Genomic DNA, 16,155 nt, shown 5'->3' on the forward strand with positions numbered 1-16,155 from the left:
CATAATGAGTTGTTCTGCGGTAAACTGTAGTAAACTGTGGGCGGGGCCTTGATATCACGGCTCCACTTCCTGCTCACTACTGCGGAGACTTGGGTCCAAAATCAGCGTGAGATATCAACGCCATATTTGGACATTGGCGGCTTCTACAATGGAAGAGAGTGAAGGTGTCGTCCATCATTTGCTTTGTACAGTCTGAGCATATAAGTACCTCAAAGGTACATATTAGTACCAAAAGTTACATAATAGTATTTAAATGGTACATAGAACATTTTAAAAAGGTTATAATATCTCATTGAAAGCTTTTGTCCGATTTTAAAAAGAAAAGAAACAAAGTGTACCCATCCAGTAGCGGCTCCTGACTGTAAATTTAGATTCTGGGTCTTCGTACTAGTTTATGATGAACATTTGATAAGCTTCAACACTTTTAGCAGAGGTTGGATATTCAGCCTGAGGGTCGCGCTCCAATGCTGATTGACAGACTTTAAAAGTGCTGTATGTAATTTTTTCACTCTACTAATGCAAAAAAAATACCCTAATATGTTTGCAAATATTTAGGACATATGCTAAGTTCACATAGTCGTTTCTCAGAAAAACAATGCTACAGCCAGTTATTCTACTTTGAAATGTGCGTTCTGCGTCTGAATGTCTGTTTTTGTTTTGGTCTGGGCAGTAATGCACGTCGATCATTTAACCAGTAGTATTTCGCCACCACAGGTCACTAGTTGGTAGAAAACACTGTGTATTTCAGCCATGGAAGCCAGCAAACAAACTGGTTTAGAGATCATAGATTCTACCCGACCTCAAAGCCTAGGCATCTATCTAAAAATCTCTATGAACGGGAGTATTAAAACAAGGATAAATCAACTCATCGACTAACTATGTGTAAGTCTCCTCGCCTTCCATTGTCAATTGCGCTCGTTCCTGTTGCGTGCTCCCAATCTGGAAACCCGCGTTGCGTCTGAGGAGGAGGGGGCGGGGGAAACAACTCTCTCCAGAATTTTGAATTGGGACTTCAGTACCCATTTCAACCACTAGCTGTCAATATTACATTCGGCACCTTTAAGTAGCTACACACAACACACGCTATCTTAGAATTGCAAAGAAAGCCATGTCTATTCTCAAACATAAAACAAACACAACAGAACTATAAAAACCCCAGATTTAAATCATAGACTGTAAAAAAATATGGACGTAGTGTCTGTGACGTCACCCATAGGGTTTCAATAAGCCGTTCTGAAGTGTAGAGACGTTTTGGGCGTCGCCATCTTGTGAGTGCGTCATTGCGTGTCACTCCTGTATAACAGAAAATTGGCAAAGAGGTGGGATGTGGGCGGAGCTTATGTGACACAAAGACTACAGACGGCAGATAAATGGCTATCCACCTGTCAATCAAAGTAACCACGCCCTTAATTATGCAGAACTTCAAGGCTTTATATTATGTAAAAGAATGAGTTATAAAAAAAATCAACCCCATCACAGTTAGGCCAAATAATAGACCAAATAGACCAAAACCAGAATTTGTCTCAGGCTGTAAACATGTTTTTTTCTGCTGTAAAGTTGGGAATTTTAACATGGGGCTCAATGAGATTCTGCTCCCTTCTGGAGCCTGTCCCTAGTGGCCAGTCGAGGAACTGCAGTTTACATTACGCCTGTATTGGCTTCAAGAGAGATCGCGGGAGGTTGCTGCTTGATTTACATTGGAAATTTGTTGGGCGCTGTAGAGCTGGGCAGGGCTCAGGCACTCTCTGCCCCGCTTATACACGCCTGCTGAAGCCAAACGTCTAGTTTTAATATATCCTGCTCACTTTCCAACTTAAAATCAGAAAAATATTTGTTGCAGAATGCTAAACACATTTACAATTTATTATTGATTCAGTTTATATTGAGGTTTTTGTTTTGGGTGAATATTTTGGTGGGGCTCTGACTCGCCTGCCCTAGACGAGCCGTGGCTTTTACCCGTCTAACCTCAAAAATCACATAAAATGGCTTACTAGCTCAGTGGGAAACTGCTTTATGGAGCGTGGAAACGGAAAGAGATGAAAACGAAAGAGGAGTTTTTCTCACCTGTCAGAATGCTCTGAGGGAGGAAATGGCTATCAGCTAGATCCAAATGAAGACACCAATTGCAAAAAATGAAGAGAGGAAACTGGACCACACTAAACAAACATTTCCATCATCATGAACATTTAGATAACGGGAAAACCAATGTTTATAGTCTCTTCCAGAACAAAAACAACACCCAATGTGAATCTGCACATTTAGACCAGCTATTCTCAAATTCATCTCTTCAGGACAAGTATATTTCCCAGCATCTGAGAGCAATATTTTATTACCCAAACATAGTATTGGATTCTAATTAATAATATGGGATATGTGTAAACCTGCGTAAAACACAAGAGCAAATTCATAATTTTTTAATGACAGAAATATACTGAACAGATGCCAAATTGGCTTCCTACCAAAATGTCACACATCAGATGATACATACACTCTGCGCACTGTAATTGATTAACAAATCAACCGAAAGTTAGGCTAAATCTTTCTCTGCTTCATCGATTTAAAAGAAAAAATCCCTTCATTCAGTGTTTGGCATGAGAGTCTCCAAATCAAAATGACGGACAGGAGTTCTGGAGCAACCTCATCAGATTAAAATCACACAGATCTCCTCACTGCAACGATTGAGTCAATGAACTAATGAGAACCCGATCAAGAACACACTCAACAAACATAACGTGCCATAAACAGACAAACAAGGGCTACCAAAAGAAGACAGCACCAGAATCATTTTCAAATGAAATCTAGATGCAACATGAAAGTACAAGATATGTGAATTCTCGCTGTGATCTGCAAGTGCATGTGTTTACATGCACATTCACATAAACACACTGATGAACATCACTTGACATCCATATTTTATCATCGAAACCTCCATTATGTGTATTTTCGAACATGTGTGCAATATTTATTCATTAAATTGCATTATTTGAAAATATTGGAAATGCATAACCTTGCCAATGCCAATAAGGCAATAATGCTAACAAGGCTGTTTTTGACCTGAAAGGATTTGAGAGAGAGAGAGAGAGAGAGAGAGAGAGAGAGAGAGAGAGAGAGAGAGAGAGAGAGAGAGAGAGAGAGAGAGAGAGAGAGAGAGAGAGAGAGAGAGAGAGAGAGAGAGAGAGAGAGAGATATGGAGAGAGTTTGAGAGAATAAGATCTGTCTACATCTTCACTAAAGATCAGATTTTCTTCTGGGCCCTGAGGGGTCAACAACTTCAGATGAACCAAATGATATGCAAATTTCATTAAACCGTGCCACAAATTGGCTTGTGTGCCGTGCGGGCCTTCTAATCTAACTGAGAGAGAGAGTTTTGTCCAGAATTTCTCATCTAGAATCTCACGTTTACACCGACATCACAGCTGGTCCTCGAATGTGGAGGTGTTGAATAAAAGATTCAGAGGAAAAAAAATGCTAAAAGAACAAAGTTGAAAACAATTTGAAATGCGAAGCATTCATAACAGTCTTATCTTGCTCTCTTCATGTCTTTTTGTCTCTGTTTCTGTGAGGGGGGATCAAAAGCAAAGAATCACTTTTCATGTGCTAATGTTATCTGCCTCCTTGAGGAGAATTCAAATTAATGATTGTATCATTATTGGTTTGATAAACTGTGTTTAATGAAAGAATTATATCAAGGATGTGAATCAAAAATAAGAAAGACATTGTAGAGTATTCCTCAAACTTTCCATAACCGCGAGAGGCTTTGAAATGCAGATATTGCCTGACGCCATGAGATAAGGTCAGATCTGTCTATGAGGGTGCAGGGCTGCCCTAAACATCACACAATATTCAAAAGGGCAGTTGAATATTAGGTTCATAAGGCGTTATATAAGGTTTAAAAAAAAGTACGTTTAGACAATAAGGACCACAAAAAACACTTGAAAACTAAATAAATGTATTTATAGTTCAAAAGATAAATCTTTTTTTGGTCATAATTGATCCTCATAATTGTACTTATAACTTTACATGTAATTAATCTTTATATATAATAATATCTTCATGTATTATTTAATAATACAGTGGTCTCAAGAAGAATTTCAACACCGAAATCGCACTTAAAAATGTCATAATGACATTGCAATAGATTTAAAATAACAAAGAAAGTGTCAAGAAGTCAGTTCTCCTTAAGTTCAAACACAGCTTTTCCACCAGATTGGTTTGCGCTCTGGAGCCAGAGTCTGTTCTCGGCCAGATGAACTGGAGCCTGTCGTGACCTGGCTACATGTTTCCACAGACTTGAGGAACGAACACTGCCATAACGCTGCTATGTGTTGTTTACCTGGCTATTGTAACATGTATAGTCCTTAACATGCAAACGTAGTTTTCGTTTTCACTGTTCTGTTCTTGTATTGCCTACCTGAGTTCCTGGTTAGTTCCCCTGGCTGTTAATTAGTTTCCACACATGGTTGTGTTCTCCTGAGTATTCTTCATTGTTATTATTAAATGGTTTATTTGACTGAATCTCCTGTTGTGCAGTTCCTAGAAGATGTATATATATATTTTTAAATTTCCAAATACTCTGCCTGCAGTAAAAGGCTGTTCAACGGGAGGACCATACAAGGGACTTTTTAGATATGACGTGTACTATCTGGCAAACCTTCCAGTGAACTTGTTTGTCGTGTTTGTGCAGCGGGTGCTGGTGAACAACGGATCTGCGTTCACCAGCACTCACTCCACAAATGTGACGAAATCCTCTCTGCATTTACTGGAAGGTGTTCCCAGCGGAGGACATCACCTGCCCCACTCAGAGGACTCAGAGTCCAGCCAGCCACTAGCCACACTCTGCATGGAGCGAGCACCAGAGCCCACCGCAGACAGTGAGTCCGAGCCTGCCGCAATACATGAGCCAGTTAAGAAGTCTGAGCCAAGCATCGCCCCAGAGCCTGAGCCCCACAGAGAGTCTGACCAGGTGCGTGAGCTGGCAACACTGTGCATCGATGTGGGCCTGCTTGTGGAGTGTGAGGCCATAGAGGAAAGCCCTGTCCACACTCCCGCAGCAGTGAGTGAGCTGCAGCTGGCCTCTGCAAAATTTTATACGGATTTGAAAGAGGATATTTCCCTGATTCTCCCATCCCCACTGGTCCCACCCAGCTCAAAGTCTCCTCTGTCTCAAGAGTTCCCACCCAGCGTCCCACTCCCGCCTTCTTTTCCAAATTCAGCCAGTTCCTCTGCCTCTGCCGGTTCCCTTCAGCCCTTTGGCTCCTCCTCTGACACCCCTCTATTGTGTCGATTTGCCTCTGGGTTTCTGGTCTACAGCTCTGCCCAATCAAGAGGATCCCCAGGCTCTGCCTCCACCTCAGCCCATTAACCTGTCTGCTTCACCTGGCACACAACAGGTTTGGCTTCTGGCTTCACAGACAGGTTAACGGGCCATCGTCCTCACAGCTTAACCGGGCTCCCTCGTCCCTCTGGCTTCTTCTTGGTCGGATATTGCTCTGCTTGCGCCACGGACTCACAGGCCTTCAGCTACGCTTTGTTCCTCCATCCCTTTGGCTCCGTCAGGCTCCACCCTTCCTCCGGGTTCTCCTTGGTCCTCAATTCCACTGGCTTCAGTCCCACTCTGCTTCAGCCTCCAGGATTATCGATGAGGCCCGGTCTCACTGACTCTTCATCTGCACCCAGGGCTCCACTTCCATTTGCCTCATCTTCATCAGTCGTGGAGTCGTCAGCTAAGTCCACACTTAGCTCTTCTACTCCTGGCTCCTTCCAGTGTCATCACCAACCATTGCTGCTTTCCACTCCACTTTAAGACACGCACTTGGGAACTTCCCTAAGCACTTCCCCTCGGGGGAATCCCTGCCGCCATTTTGAAGAGCGTTTCACTTCATGAAGTGGACAATGGAAGTTTATATGGACAGACCCTTGCTCCCTCGATTTTGACCAAGGGAGCGAGTCTACTTCATATGTACACTTCGGGCAGCTTCATATACCACAATGCAACGCGATTGTGACTTCACTGCATTTCGCGTTTAATTTACCCCACCACAAACAACTCTATGATATTTTAAATATTTTTTAAAAACATTTAAAACAACCTGAATACACCTATATACATATAGAATGTTGCATTAAAAAAAAAATTGTAAAGGAAAAAAATACATAATAAATCCATAAATCCAACTCCATAGTGGGGTCCAAGTGATCAAGGGCTTAGGGCGTTCCAGTTCAGTCCATTGCAAAGTTTCCACCAGTAGTGGGCACTCATGCAACGTAAGCAATGATGCACATCTGAGTGAACGAGATGGAGGGAAGACAAGTTCGCGAGTGAAGGGCATATGAAAAACCAACTGGAACGCAGCACTGGTCTCACCCTCTGTCATCTCCCCAGGTTTCCTTTCCTCGTCCTGTTCTGCGTCTTCCTCCAGAGTCTGCCCTCAGTCGGACTTTTACAGTGTGAGGAAGCGCCTTCCCGGCCCTTCTTTAATATTATTAAATTAAATGTATTGACCAAAACTCATGTGTTGGGCGCATCATTACAGCCTAATGTGAAAACTATATCCAAGTCGCATAAACTGCAGGTATTCTCATCTATCTCTTTCAGATATGAATTGAACCCCCTGGCTCCATTTGAGAGAAGCATGTTTTTTAGGGCGGGAGTTGAATAAATCTTTCCGGCTTGGAACCAACTTTTCTGCAGTGAAAATGTACAGAACGGTTCGAGAATGGGCAGAGTTTGGGAACCCGTACTAGAACTGTGCCGGTAGAAAAGAAGTAACAGCTGTCCTAGCAGAAGAACCACAGCTGTAGAGAATCACATTAAAGGTGGGGTAAGTGTTATTTCAAAACCGTTTTACAAAACGGACTCGGGCCGAGTGGAATAACAAACTTGTAGCCAATCATCAGGTAAGGGGCGTGTCTACTATTGATGGTGAGAAGGACACGCTCAAGGATATGCTGTGTGTCATGTTCACTTGTTTGTTCATTTGCGATCGTATTGTGGCTCACTTTAGCGATGATAAAGACCCGTTCATTTCCACACCGTATGGAGCATCTAAATTTCCTCACTTTCTCTTTCAAGCGTCAGGTCAAAAAATGTGTCCGACAAGTAAGATACTATACTCCTAATATATCGTCTCTGTCCGATGAAAACCATGTATGTCTATTTTGCCGATTTTGAGATTTTTCTATGGATTGAATGTCCAGGTTCATTTCCGTATACAGTATGCTTCACATATCTAAATGACCAATGAAAAATTTTATTGTGAAGATGTTAACGCACGGATTTCCGAAGTGAAGTGAAACAATGTTGACTGGGCATAGCGCTATATTTTTTTCTGATCTATTTTTCTCCCTTCAGGATGTCTGTCTCTGTAAAGGAGCTGTGTGAAATGATGAATGTTAAATACGATAGGGCCGTTATTTAGGCGATTGCGAGGGTCAACAATGAGGAGGAAGGTTTGTAGGAAAATAGAATTGAGTCAGCCAAACAATTAAGTCTACATTGTATTCATTACTGAAATGTAAGTGTTACTCTAACACCAGGAGTTTTATTATCGCGACAGGTAGAGATCTATCTACGTTAAATACAGATCCGGATCGCTAACGACCCGAATATGTAAGAATGTTTGGCGAAACAGTCATGCATTTAAGGGTTAACTGAGAATATGCGCAAATAAACGCTGAAAATGAATGGGAAATATGAAATGCGACTTAGCCATTCTAATTAATGATCGGAAGAACGCGTATCGACCACCGTTACTGTAAAATATGCACGTATGTCCATTTAAACTCAATTTTGGTCAAATGTGGATTATATCATTACACTGGCAAGAATATGGTTACATGTAAAGATGCCATACCAAGTATGACAACGCTACATTCAACTGCTTTTGAAATAGTGTTTTTTTCACTTCCTGAAAAGTAACCGTTTTGGACATACGTGAGTTTCATCGGGCAGCGACGATATGTTTGTTTCCTCTTTTCATGATCTATATAACCCTTATCTGGTCATAATTGTAATATGTTGTTAGCTGGACTATCGAGCTTGTGTACCATCGAGTTGTTTTCATAGAATATTCGACCTGGATTAGTTACACACAAATTCTGCCATAGTTGTTGCCTGGGTTAGTATGTGTGGGGCGGAGCTATCAAAATGGGGCCAAGACCCTTTTGGGGTTAGGGGCGTTTTGTTTTGGTGATTTGAAATAACAACAACGGTTACCAGAAAGCACTTACCCCACTTTTAACCATCAACAAGAACCACTCATATTTCACAACGGCAAAGTGTCACATTACTGTTTTTCTTTATTTCAAACTAATTTTTATCAATGCTTTCCTTTAAAAGTGTGTTTGATCTCTTTCTGTAAAAATTATTTCAATTGCTTTTATAAAGCAATGAAATGTGTCAATTTTTTAAAGTGTGTCTTAAGTGTCCCAGAACATTTTGGGGTCACTGTATATATATGGGTAGAAAGTCAATAGAAAGTCAGGGTTTCTGCTAAATAACTGCTGTTGTGTCCTGAGTGACTATTATGACACCACAGGACATCAACGTCTCCAAACTCAGTGAGCTCTGTCATTACATTCTTCATTCATTCATGCCATGTGACATCTGCACTGTCTGTCATGTGTATTAGGACGAAACGTGTCTGATCTGACAGTCTGCCACAGCAAACAAGACTACAATGACAGAAAGAGGTGGAAAAAAGTAATGATGCACTTTGATGGGAGTTACTGAAGACTGAAACATGTTTCTCTGAAGAGCAATTTTCCTTTCCTTGTTAGTAGTAGTACTCATTTATCCGTATTTGAGTACAGAGAGACACTGCCAAGGGTACCATCTTCAAAAAGTACAACTTGTCTTCTGTGTCATGTAATTCATCTTCATAAAACAGATGGTTCAGGTTTAAAATCTGACGGGATGAGCCACGACTGAAGCTAAATTAATTAAGCAATAATGTATGTAAAGTTGTGCTCCACTCAAATCATATTCAAGGCTAAAAGGGTCTGAAACCTCTTCATCTGTAACTATTTTCTTAATATAAAACATTTATATTTAATTTAACATTACTGTACTGAGCAAATTCATGATATTTCAGTCATTCATGATTCTTTTTCCATTAGAAGATACAGTTCCTGACATGTAAATGAAGGTTCGTTGGCGTCTGTGGGTGGGATTGACCGCTGGACGCTTGAACGTTGGATTGACAAAACAGCATCACGGAAAGTAAGAGTCCATTTTACATGAGCTGATTCAAGAGACCTTCTACACAGGTCTACCTGGGAACACAATACTATATATGGCAATTCATTCTATATTAATTCTCTACAATATACACAAACCAAATATTATACAAGAATATTATTAAATAAATATGACTCATTTTAATAAACACTGGTATCCTATTATGTTGCTATTTAAAAAAAGAAGAAGTCATAAGCCATTGGAGGCAGAGCAGGATTGAACCACATTTCAAGCTTATCAATACCTCTTAAAAAACCCATAAACGTCCGTCCGAAAACATTTTAATTCACTGGGCTGGCATATTTTCTATTGAACAGGATGTTTGGGCTGAACAAATCAAAGTTCTTGTCCTTTTTCTAAATAAGGTTATTGTTATTCATTCAAATTGGGTTGGGATACCAATATGGGTAGAATAATTGGGAAAAAAGTGTGCATAATTGTATAGGATGTACATTTGTAGTGTATTTTATAGTAAAAAAATTATTTGCAGGAAACCAATGCACACTTAAAGAGAACAAAGTATTAAAGCGTACTTTTTTTCACAAGGGTGTAGATGCCTCAAATCTAACAGATATGAACTACTGCTTTCATGTCATCTTTAATCATATTAAAATCATTGTAAAGAACAACCTGTAATGGCGTATAGCTTTTAAAGGAGTAGCTCACGCAAAAATTACAATTCGGTCCTCATTTACTAACCCTCATGTCGGTCCAAAACCTGCATGACATTCTATATTTTGATAAATTCAACCAAACAGGTGACCATTGACTTCCATTGGACAAAGAGCCATTTATCAAAACTTCTCCTTATACACTCGTTAAAAATAAAGGATCTTAAATGGTTCTTTGGCAGGGTGTATGGTTCCATGAAGAACCTTTAATATTCCATTTAATTTCCATTGCACAAAAGGTTCTTTGTAGCACACAAATGTTCTTTAGACTATAAAATGGTTAGAAAAAAATGGTTCTCTAAAGAACCTTTCACAAAACTGTTCTTTGGGGAACCAAAAACGGTTCTTCTATGGCATCACTGTGAAATCACATTTTTGGTTCTTCCTGGCACCTTTATTTTAAGGGTGTATGTTCTGCAGAAGAAAAATTCATCCAAGTTTGGAACAAAATGAGGTAGTAAGGTAGTAAATAAAGACACTTTTTTTTTTTTGGTGAACTATCTCTTTAAGTTCACCAAAGTTCACTCCGCTGTCTGTGGAGCTCTTACCAGCTGCCAGAACGAGTCAAAGTGGTGGGCGAAGCACAGCTCATCTGGAGGAGATAGTGGGAGGGGCAGTGGGCGGGGCAGACTTAGGATTAGGGGAGGGGCCAGATAAAACGTCCTCCTCAGGAACGGACTCTATTGTGGACAGTAATTGATAATATTCATCCTCTCCATCCAAGAGCTTGATTTGCCTGAGAAATGAGAGAGAAATATAAGAGTCACAGATGCTATAAAGTCAAACTGAGCGTACGCTGTAAAACTATAATTAATGGAATATCTAAATTAACTAGATTTATCAAGTAAAAAATATTAATTAATATAACTGAATTAACTTAACAGCAAGGTTACAAGAAAAAGTCATTTTTTTTAAGGGTGAGATAAGGTAGTTTCTGGAGCTAAGTTAATGGCTCTAACATGGACTTTTCCTGAAGTTTTTACATTAAAACTTGTTCATTATATGCAGTGGTGGAAATGGCCAGTTGGGGACAATTTCCAGCCCTGCCTTGTATAACAAATGAGGCAGAGGGTATATTTTAGGTGCACATCAGTGCACCTAAATACAAAATATAAGAAAAGTGATAGGCTACATCTCATTATTTGTACTAACAGTATGAACTGCTTCCTTCTGGGAAAAGATACAGAGCTCCACATAATAAATTCAATACGTTTAAGAATGAATTTGTGCTTGTATCAGTTGTGTTTTTTTATTGTGTTCTCAGTAGTTTAATGTAATGGTTTTATAGTGAGGCAAATTAATTAATTAAATCAAATACAAATACTGAAGCAAAATCTGGCATACAACACGAGATCATAAAAATAATTGCATGCATAATAATTATAGAAGAATTAGCAATATACTATTAAAATTAGGACTTCAAATCCCCTAATTACTTTCTATTACGATATACTTTAATGACCTTTCAACTGTTACTCTCTCTTTCCCCCTCTCTAATGTCAGTCAGGTGCATTTGTTTCTGAAACATTTTATTTTAAACAGCTTTCCTGTAGCTCAGCCAGTAGAGCGTGGCGCTAGCAACGCCAAGGTCATGGGTTCGATTCCCAGGCAAAGCAAGAACTGACAATAATGTAAAATGTGTACCTTGAATACAATGTAAGTCACTTTGGATAAAAGTGTCTGCCAAATGCGTAAATGTAAAAAAATTACAGGCGCTAAATTAATAAAACCTATTATTATTTATTATTTCATTAGCTACTCTTTAACAGTATAACAAACTAAAGTAACAAACTAAGAAAAAGAAAGGTTTTTCGCAGGGGTTAAAAATATTAAATAAATAAAAGCAAAGGCGAGAAGCGGTTAATCCTTTAATAAAGAGCGCTGATATACAGCCTGCTCGAGGTATTAGAGGAGCCAGGCTTAACTTCACAGACTGTGAGGTCACATATCTCACAATTAATACATGCATTCTTATACCACGTCTTCTCTCCTCCCAAAAATAATACACACACACACACACACACACACACACACACACGCACACACAAAAAAAGGCTTCTTAAATAGCTGGTATTTTCAGCTGCAAATTTGCATGAGAAGCAAACAGAGCCGTGGTCTTCTCGGCTCCCCTCCTGAGCTGGTGGGGTGTTTAGATACGAAGAAGGAAAGCTGTTATTTACCCCAGTTTTCTGGGTTTCCTCTTGCTCCCCTGATAATCCAGACTTCTCTGCAGAGAGGACACAAACCCAACGCACGCAAACACACGCAGACAGACACACACACACACACGCACACAGAGTTAGAAAAGCTTCAGAAAAGACAAGCGCGAAGCAAGGAACATGCGCGAGAGAATCATTAATTTTTAATTCAAAGTGATTTTGTGTTGAATGTGTGCAGATGCTGATAATATCAGAAGTCACAGCATAATTTTTCTTGATCAAAGCGCGTGGGGCTGAGGCTGATGAGGCAGGCATCTTGCTCGGCTTTGATAAACCACATCAATTATTCACCGTGAAGGGAGACATCCTCACATGAAAGCAACAGATAAAGCGCCAAAGCACATGGTGGAGACAACAGAACGGCAGAGCGGCGTGGGGGTGGGGGCTCGGGGGTCTGGCACAGGTAGCTTTAATTGTATTATCATCTGGAAACAAAGTTAGACAAAGGCTTCCATGAAAGCCTTTGAACTCACGTTGAGATGGTTGTAATAAAGACTGTCTTCCGGGCTGTTCAGGAGCTTGGGCTGCTGTCCTCTTCGCCGAGGGGAACGGTGATGCAGCTTCACCGTTGGACCTGCGGGACACACACACACACACACACACACACACACACACACACACACACACACACACACACACACACACACACACACACACACACAGGACAGATCAGTGACACGTCTCCCATTGTGTCGCCCTGAAGGAATTGTATAAGCAGAGCAGCAAATAAAGCTGACAGCTGCAACATAAATACATCACATGTACGTGCTAAACAATAGTATACTGCAAGATTTTGACATTTTGGAAGAAAATGAAAGTGGTGTTCCTTGCAAAAGATGCTGAGGGTGTTGCGGTGCGGTTGCCAAAATGATCTGACTGGTAATGAGGTGGTTTCTTAGGCTCTGTTTACTCCTGCTATTTGGTCGTTTTGGTCAATCGGATTGGAAGTAGACGAGGGAGACACATTCCTGTTTACTCCTAGTGTTTTAATCTATCTCTTTTGTCCACTTTCAACCACTTCAGTCCTGATTTCTTTGAAGGGTGAGTAAATGTATGGGGGCTTTCAGATCTTTTTATCTAAAGGACAAAATAAGCTTGTTCATATTACATATGCAACCCTGGACCATAAAACCAGTCATAAGTCTCACGGGTATATTTGTTGCAATAGCCAACAATACAATGTATGGGTCAAAATGATCAATTTTTCTTTTATGCCAAAAATCATTAGGATATTAAGTAAAGATCATGAAGATATCCTATCGTAAATATATCAAAAATGTATAATTATTATTAATATGCCTTTCTAAGGACTTCATTTGGACAACTTTAAAGGCGATTTTCTCAATATTTAGACTTTATTGCACCCTCAGATTTTCAAATAGTGTCTTCCAAATATTGTCCTAATCTAACAAACCATACATCAATGGAAAGCTTATTTTGTTCAGTTACAAAAAAAACAAAACCTTTTTGACTATGGTCTATGGTCCAGGGTCACATATGAATGTGCCGGAAACAATGGAAATATATACGGAGAGCAGCCGCTTTCATTTCTGCTCCGACAGCTGCATAACCATGCCAAACACCAACCAAACGTGGGTCTTCAGCAGGAATCCCGACTGGCTAGTGCGCTTCCCATAATATTTCCGCATTAGGTCAGCAGGCGGAGAGTAGACGTCTTTTGTGGCTGTTTAAACACAGATTCGACCACGTAGAAAGCAATCCGGTCAAATGCGTTTATTACTACCTCTAGAATTGGTAGAAAGTGGACAAGTTTAAAAAGTTTTAGACCCTGTTTACACCTGTATTTAGCGTCGTCCACAAGATTGCTGCGCTAGTCTGTGTTACCGCCACAACACCGTTTACATCAACTGCCACGGTTAGATTTTTTATAATAATAAAAAATAATTTAGTTCAGTTAGAGAACAGACACTATAATTAAAAACTAAACGTGTCTGCTCAATACAGCGTGAGCCGAACGAAAGTCGCAGCACAGACGCAGCAGGAGTCAGATCTCACCTTCGCTTCACTCTTGACTGACAAGATGATCACAGAAGATTTAGTTTCAAAGTGAAATGTAAAAGCACATATTTAAGGGATTTTGTACTGTTTTGTTGTTGTGATTTCATTAAGAATAGGCTAATGAACCCACAACTCAAGCAACCCACCCCCAAAAATGCAAACGTTAAAACCGAGAGCAAAACGCGCACGGCTGCACTGTCATTTATTCACAGCTGCACAGAGCACAAGCACTGTAATGTGACGGTGAGGGAAAAGTTTCTCACCGTCACATCCCTAACCAGTAAAAAGACTGATACATTTAGATTCTATTATTCTACTTTCCACAATGTCAAACCAATGCAGCTCAACACAAAATGCAAGCTCAGGCATGCACTTCTTCCATATAGGCTTGTGCAGGATTGAGCTCCAGTTTCAGGAAACACTTCAGCTAAGAAGAAGCAAATATTTATTAAGTATAAAGAGGTTGGGTTCCTATTCAACTGTCCATCCTATTAAAAACGCCTAGACTATAAGATAACAGTAAAAAGAGTATTGTATTTTGTATTTTTTAGTGTAAACATATTCAAGCGCGAATGAGATTCATTTCAAGGGGGTGCCAGGTGTGCAAAAAATAAAATAAAATTGAATCCCAAAATTTTAAATTGAATGCCAACCCACTGAACGAATATTGAAATATTCAAATTGTGTTTTTCCATTAAGAATAATAATACACCTACCATTCAAGCATTTGGTGCTAATTCAAGAAAGTAAAAAGTGAATGTTTTCAGGTCATTCCTACATAAGCTTTATTTAAGCTTAAGCTTTTTGTAGAGTTAATGAAAACTGCTCCGCACTTTTATGAATGCCCAAGCAGACGTGCACATTTAAATTTTACTTTTTACTTAGCACCAAATTGAATTAATGATTCAAATTAATTAGCAAGGTGCAAAAGAGGGAAAAACTCCACCGTCCAACCACCAGATGATACAGGTATTATCGGTGTTGTCACATGTCGATTAACCAGCGGGAAAATTTCCTCACCATTACATTCCTAGATTGACCAAAACACATCCTAATACCAGGTGTAAACGGGGCCTTAGACCAAGTCAAACGGCCTCTTCACTATACAGGTGCTGGTCATATAATTAGAATATCATCAAAAAGTTGATTTATTTCACTAATTCCATTAAAAAAGTGACACTTGTATATTATATTCATTCATTACACGCAGACTGATATATTTCAAATGTTTATTATAATTTAATGATTATAACTGGCAACTAAGGAAAATCTCAAATTCAGTATTTCAGAAAATTAGAATATTGTGAAAAGGTATTTAAGGTACCTGGTGCCACACTCTTATCAGCTAATGAACTCAAAACACCTGCAAAGGCCTTTAATGGTCCCTCAGTCTAGTTCTAGGCTACACAATCATGGGGAAGACTGCTGACTTGACAGTTGTCCGAAAGACGACCAACACCTTCCGCAAGGAGGGCAAGACACAAAAGGTCATTGCAAAAGAGGCTGGATGTTCACAGAGCTCTGTGTCCAAGCATATTAACAGAGAGGCAAAGGGAAGGAAAAGATGTGGTAGAAAAAAGGGTACAAGCAATGGGGATAACCACATCCTGGAGAGGATTGTGAAACAAAACCCATTCAAAAATGTGGGGGAGATTCACAAAGAGTGGACTGCAGCTGGAGTCAGTGCTTTAAAAACCACTACGCGCAGACGTATGCAAGACATGGGTTTCAGCTGTCGCATTCCTTGTGTCAAGCCACTCTTGAACATACAGCATCAAAAGCGTCTCACCTGGGCTAAAGACAAAAAGGACTGCTGAGTGGTCCAACGTTATGTTCTCTGATGAAAGTAAATTTAGCATTTCCTTTGGAAATCAGGGTCCCAGAGTCTGAAGGAAGAGAGGAGAGGCACACAATCCACGTTGCTTGAGGTCTAGTGTAAAGTTTCCACAGTCAGTGATGGTGTGGGGTGCCATGCCATCTGCTGGTGTAAGTCTACTGTGTTTTCTGA

General features: G+C 40.0%; 1 protein-coding gene across 1 annotated transcript in view; it reads right to left on the reverse strand.

Moving 5' to 3' along the window:
- Positions 1 to 16,155, reverse strand: part of myo3b (myosin IIIB) — a 199,079-nt gene that overhangs the window by 11,935 nt on the left and 170,989 nt on the right. The window contains exons 27-29 of the mRNA XM_067444780.1: positions 12,602 to 12,702; positions 12,090 to 12,136; positions 10,458 to 10,645 (exon numbers count right to left, since the gene is read on the reverse strand). Of these exons, the coding sequence (XP_067300881.1) occupies positions 10,498 to 10,645; positions 12,090 to 12,136; positions 12,602 to 12,702 (296 nt within the window). The 3' untranslated portion in view covers positions 10,458 to 10,497. The remainder of the gene's footprint in view (positions 1 to 10,457; positions 10,646 to 12,089; positions 12,137 to 12,601; positions 12,703 to 16,155) is intronic.

The sequence above is a fragment of the Pseudorasbora parva genome, chromosome 5, assembly GCF_024679245.1.
Source record: "Pseudorasbora parva isolate DD20220531a chromosome 5, ASM2467924v1, whole genome shotgun sequence".
Classification (NCBI taxonomy): Eukaryota; Metazoa; Chordata; class Actinopteri; order Cypriniformes; family Gobionidae; genus Pseudorasbora; species Pseudorasbora parva.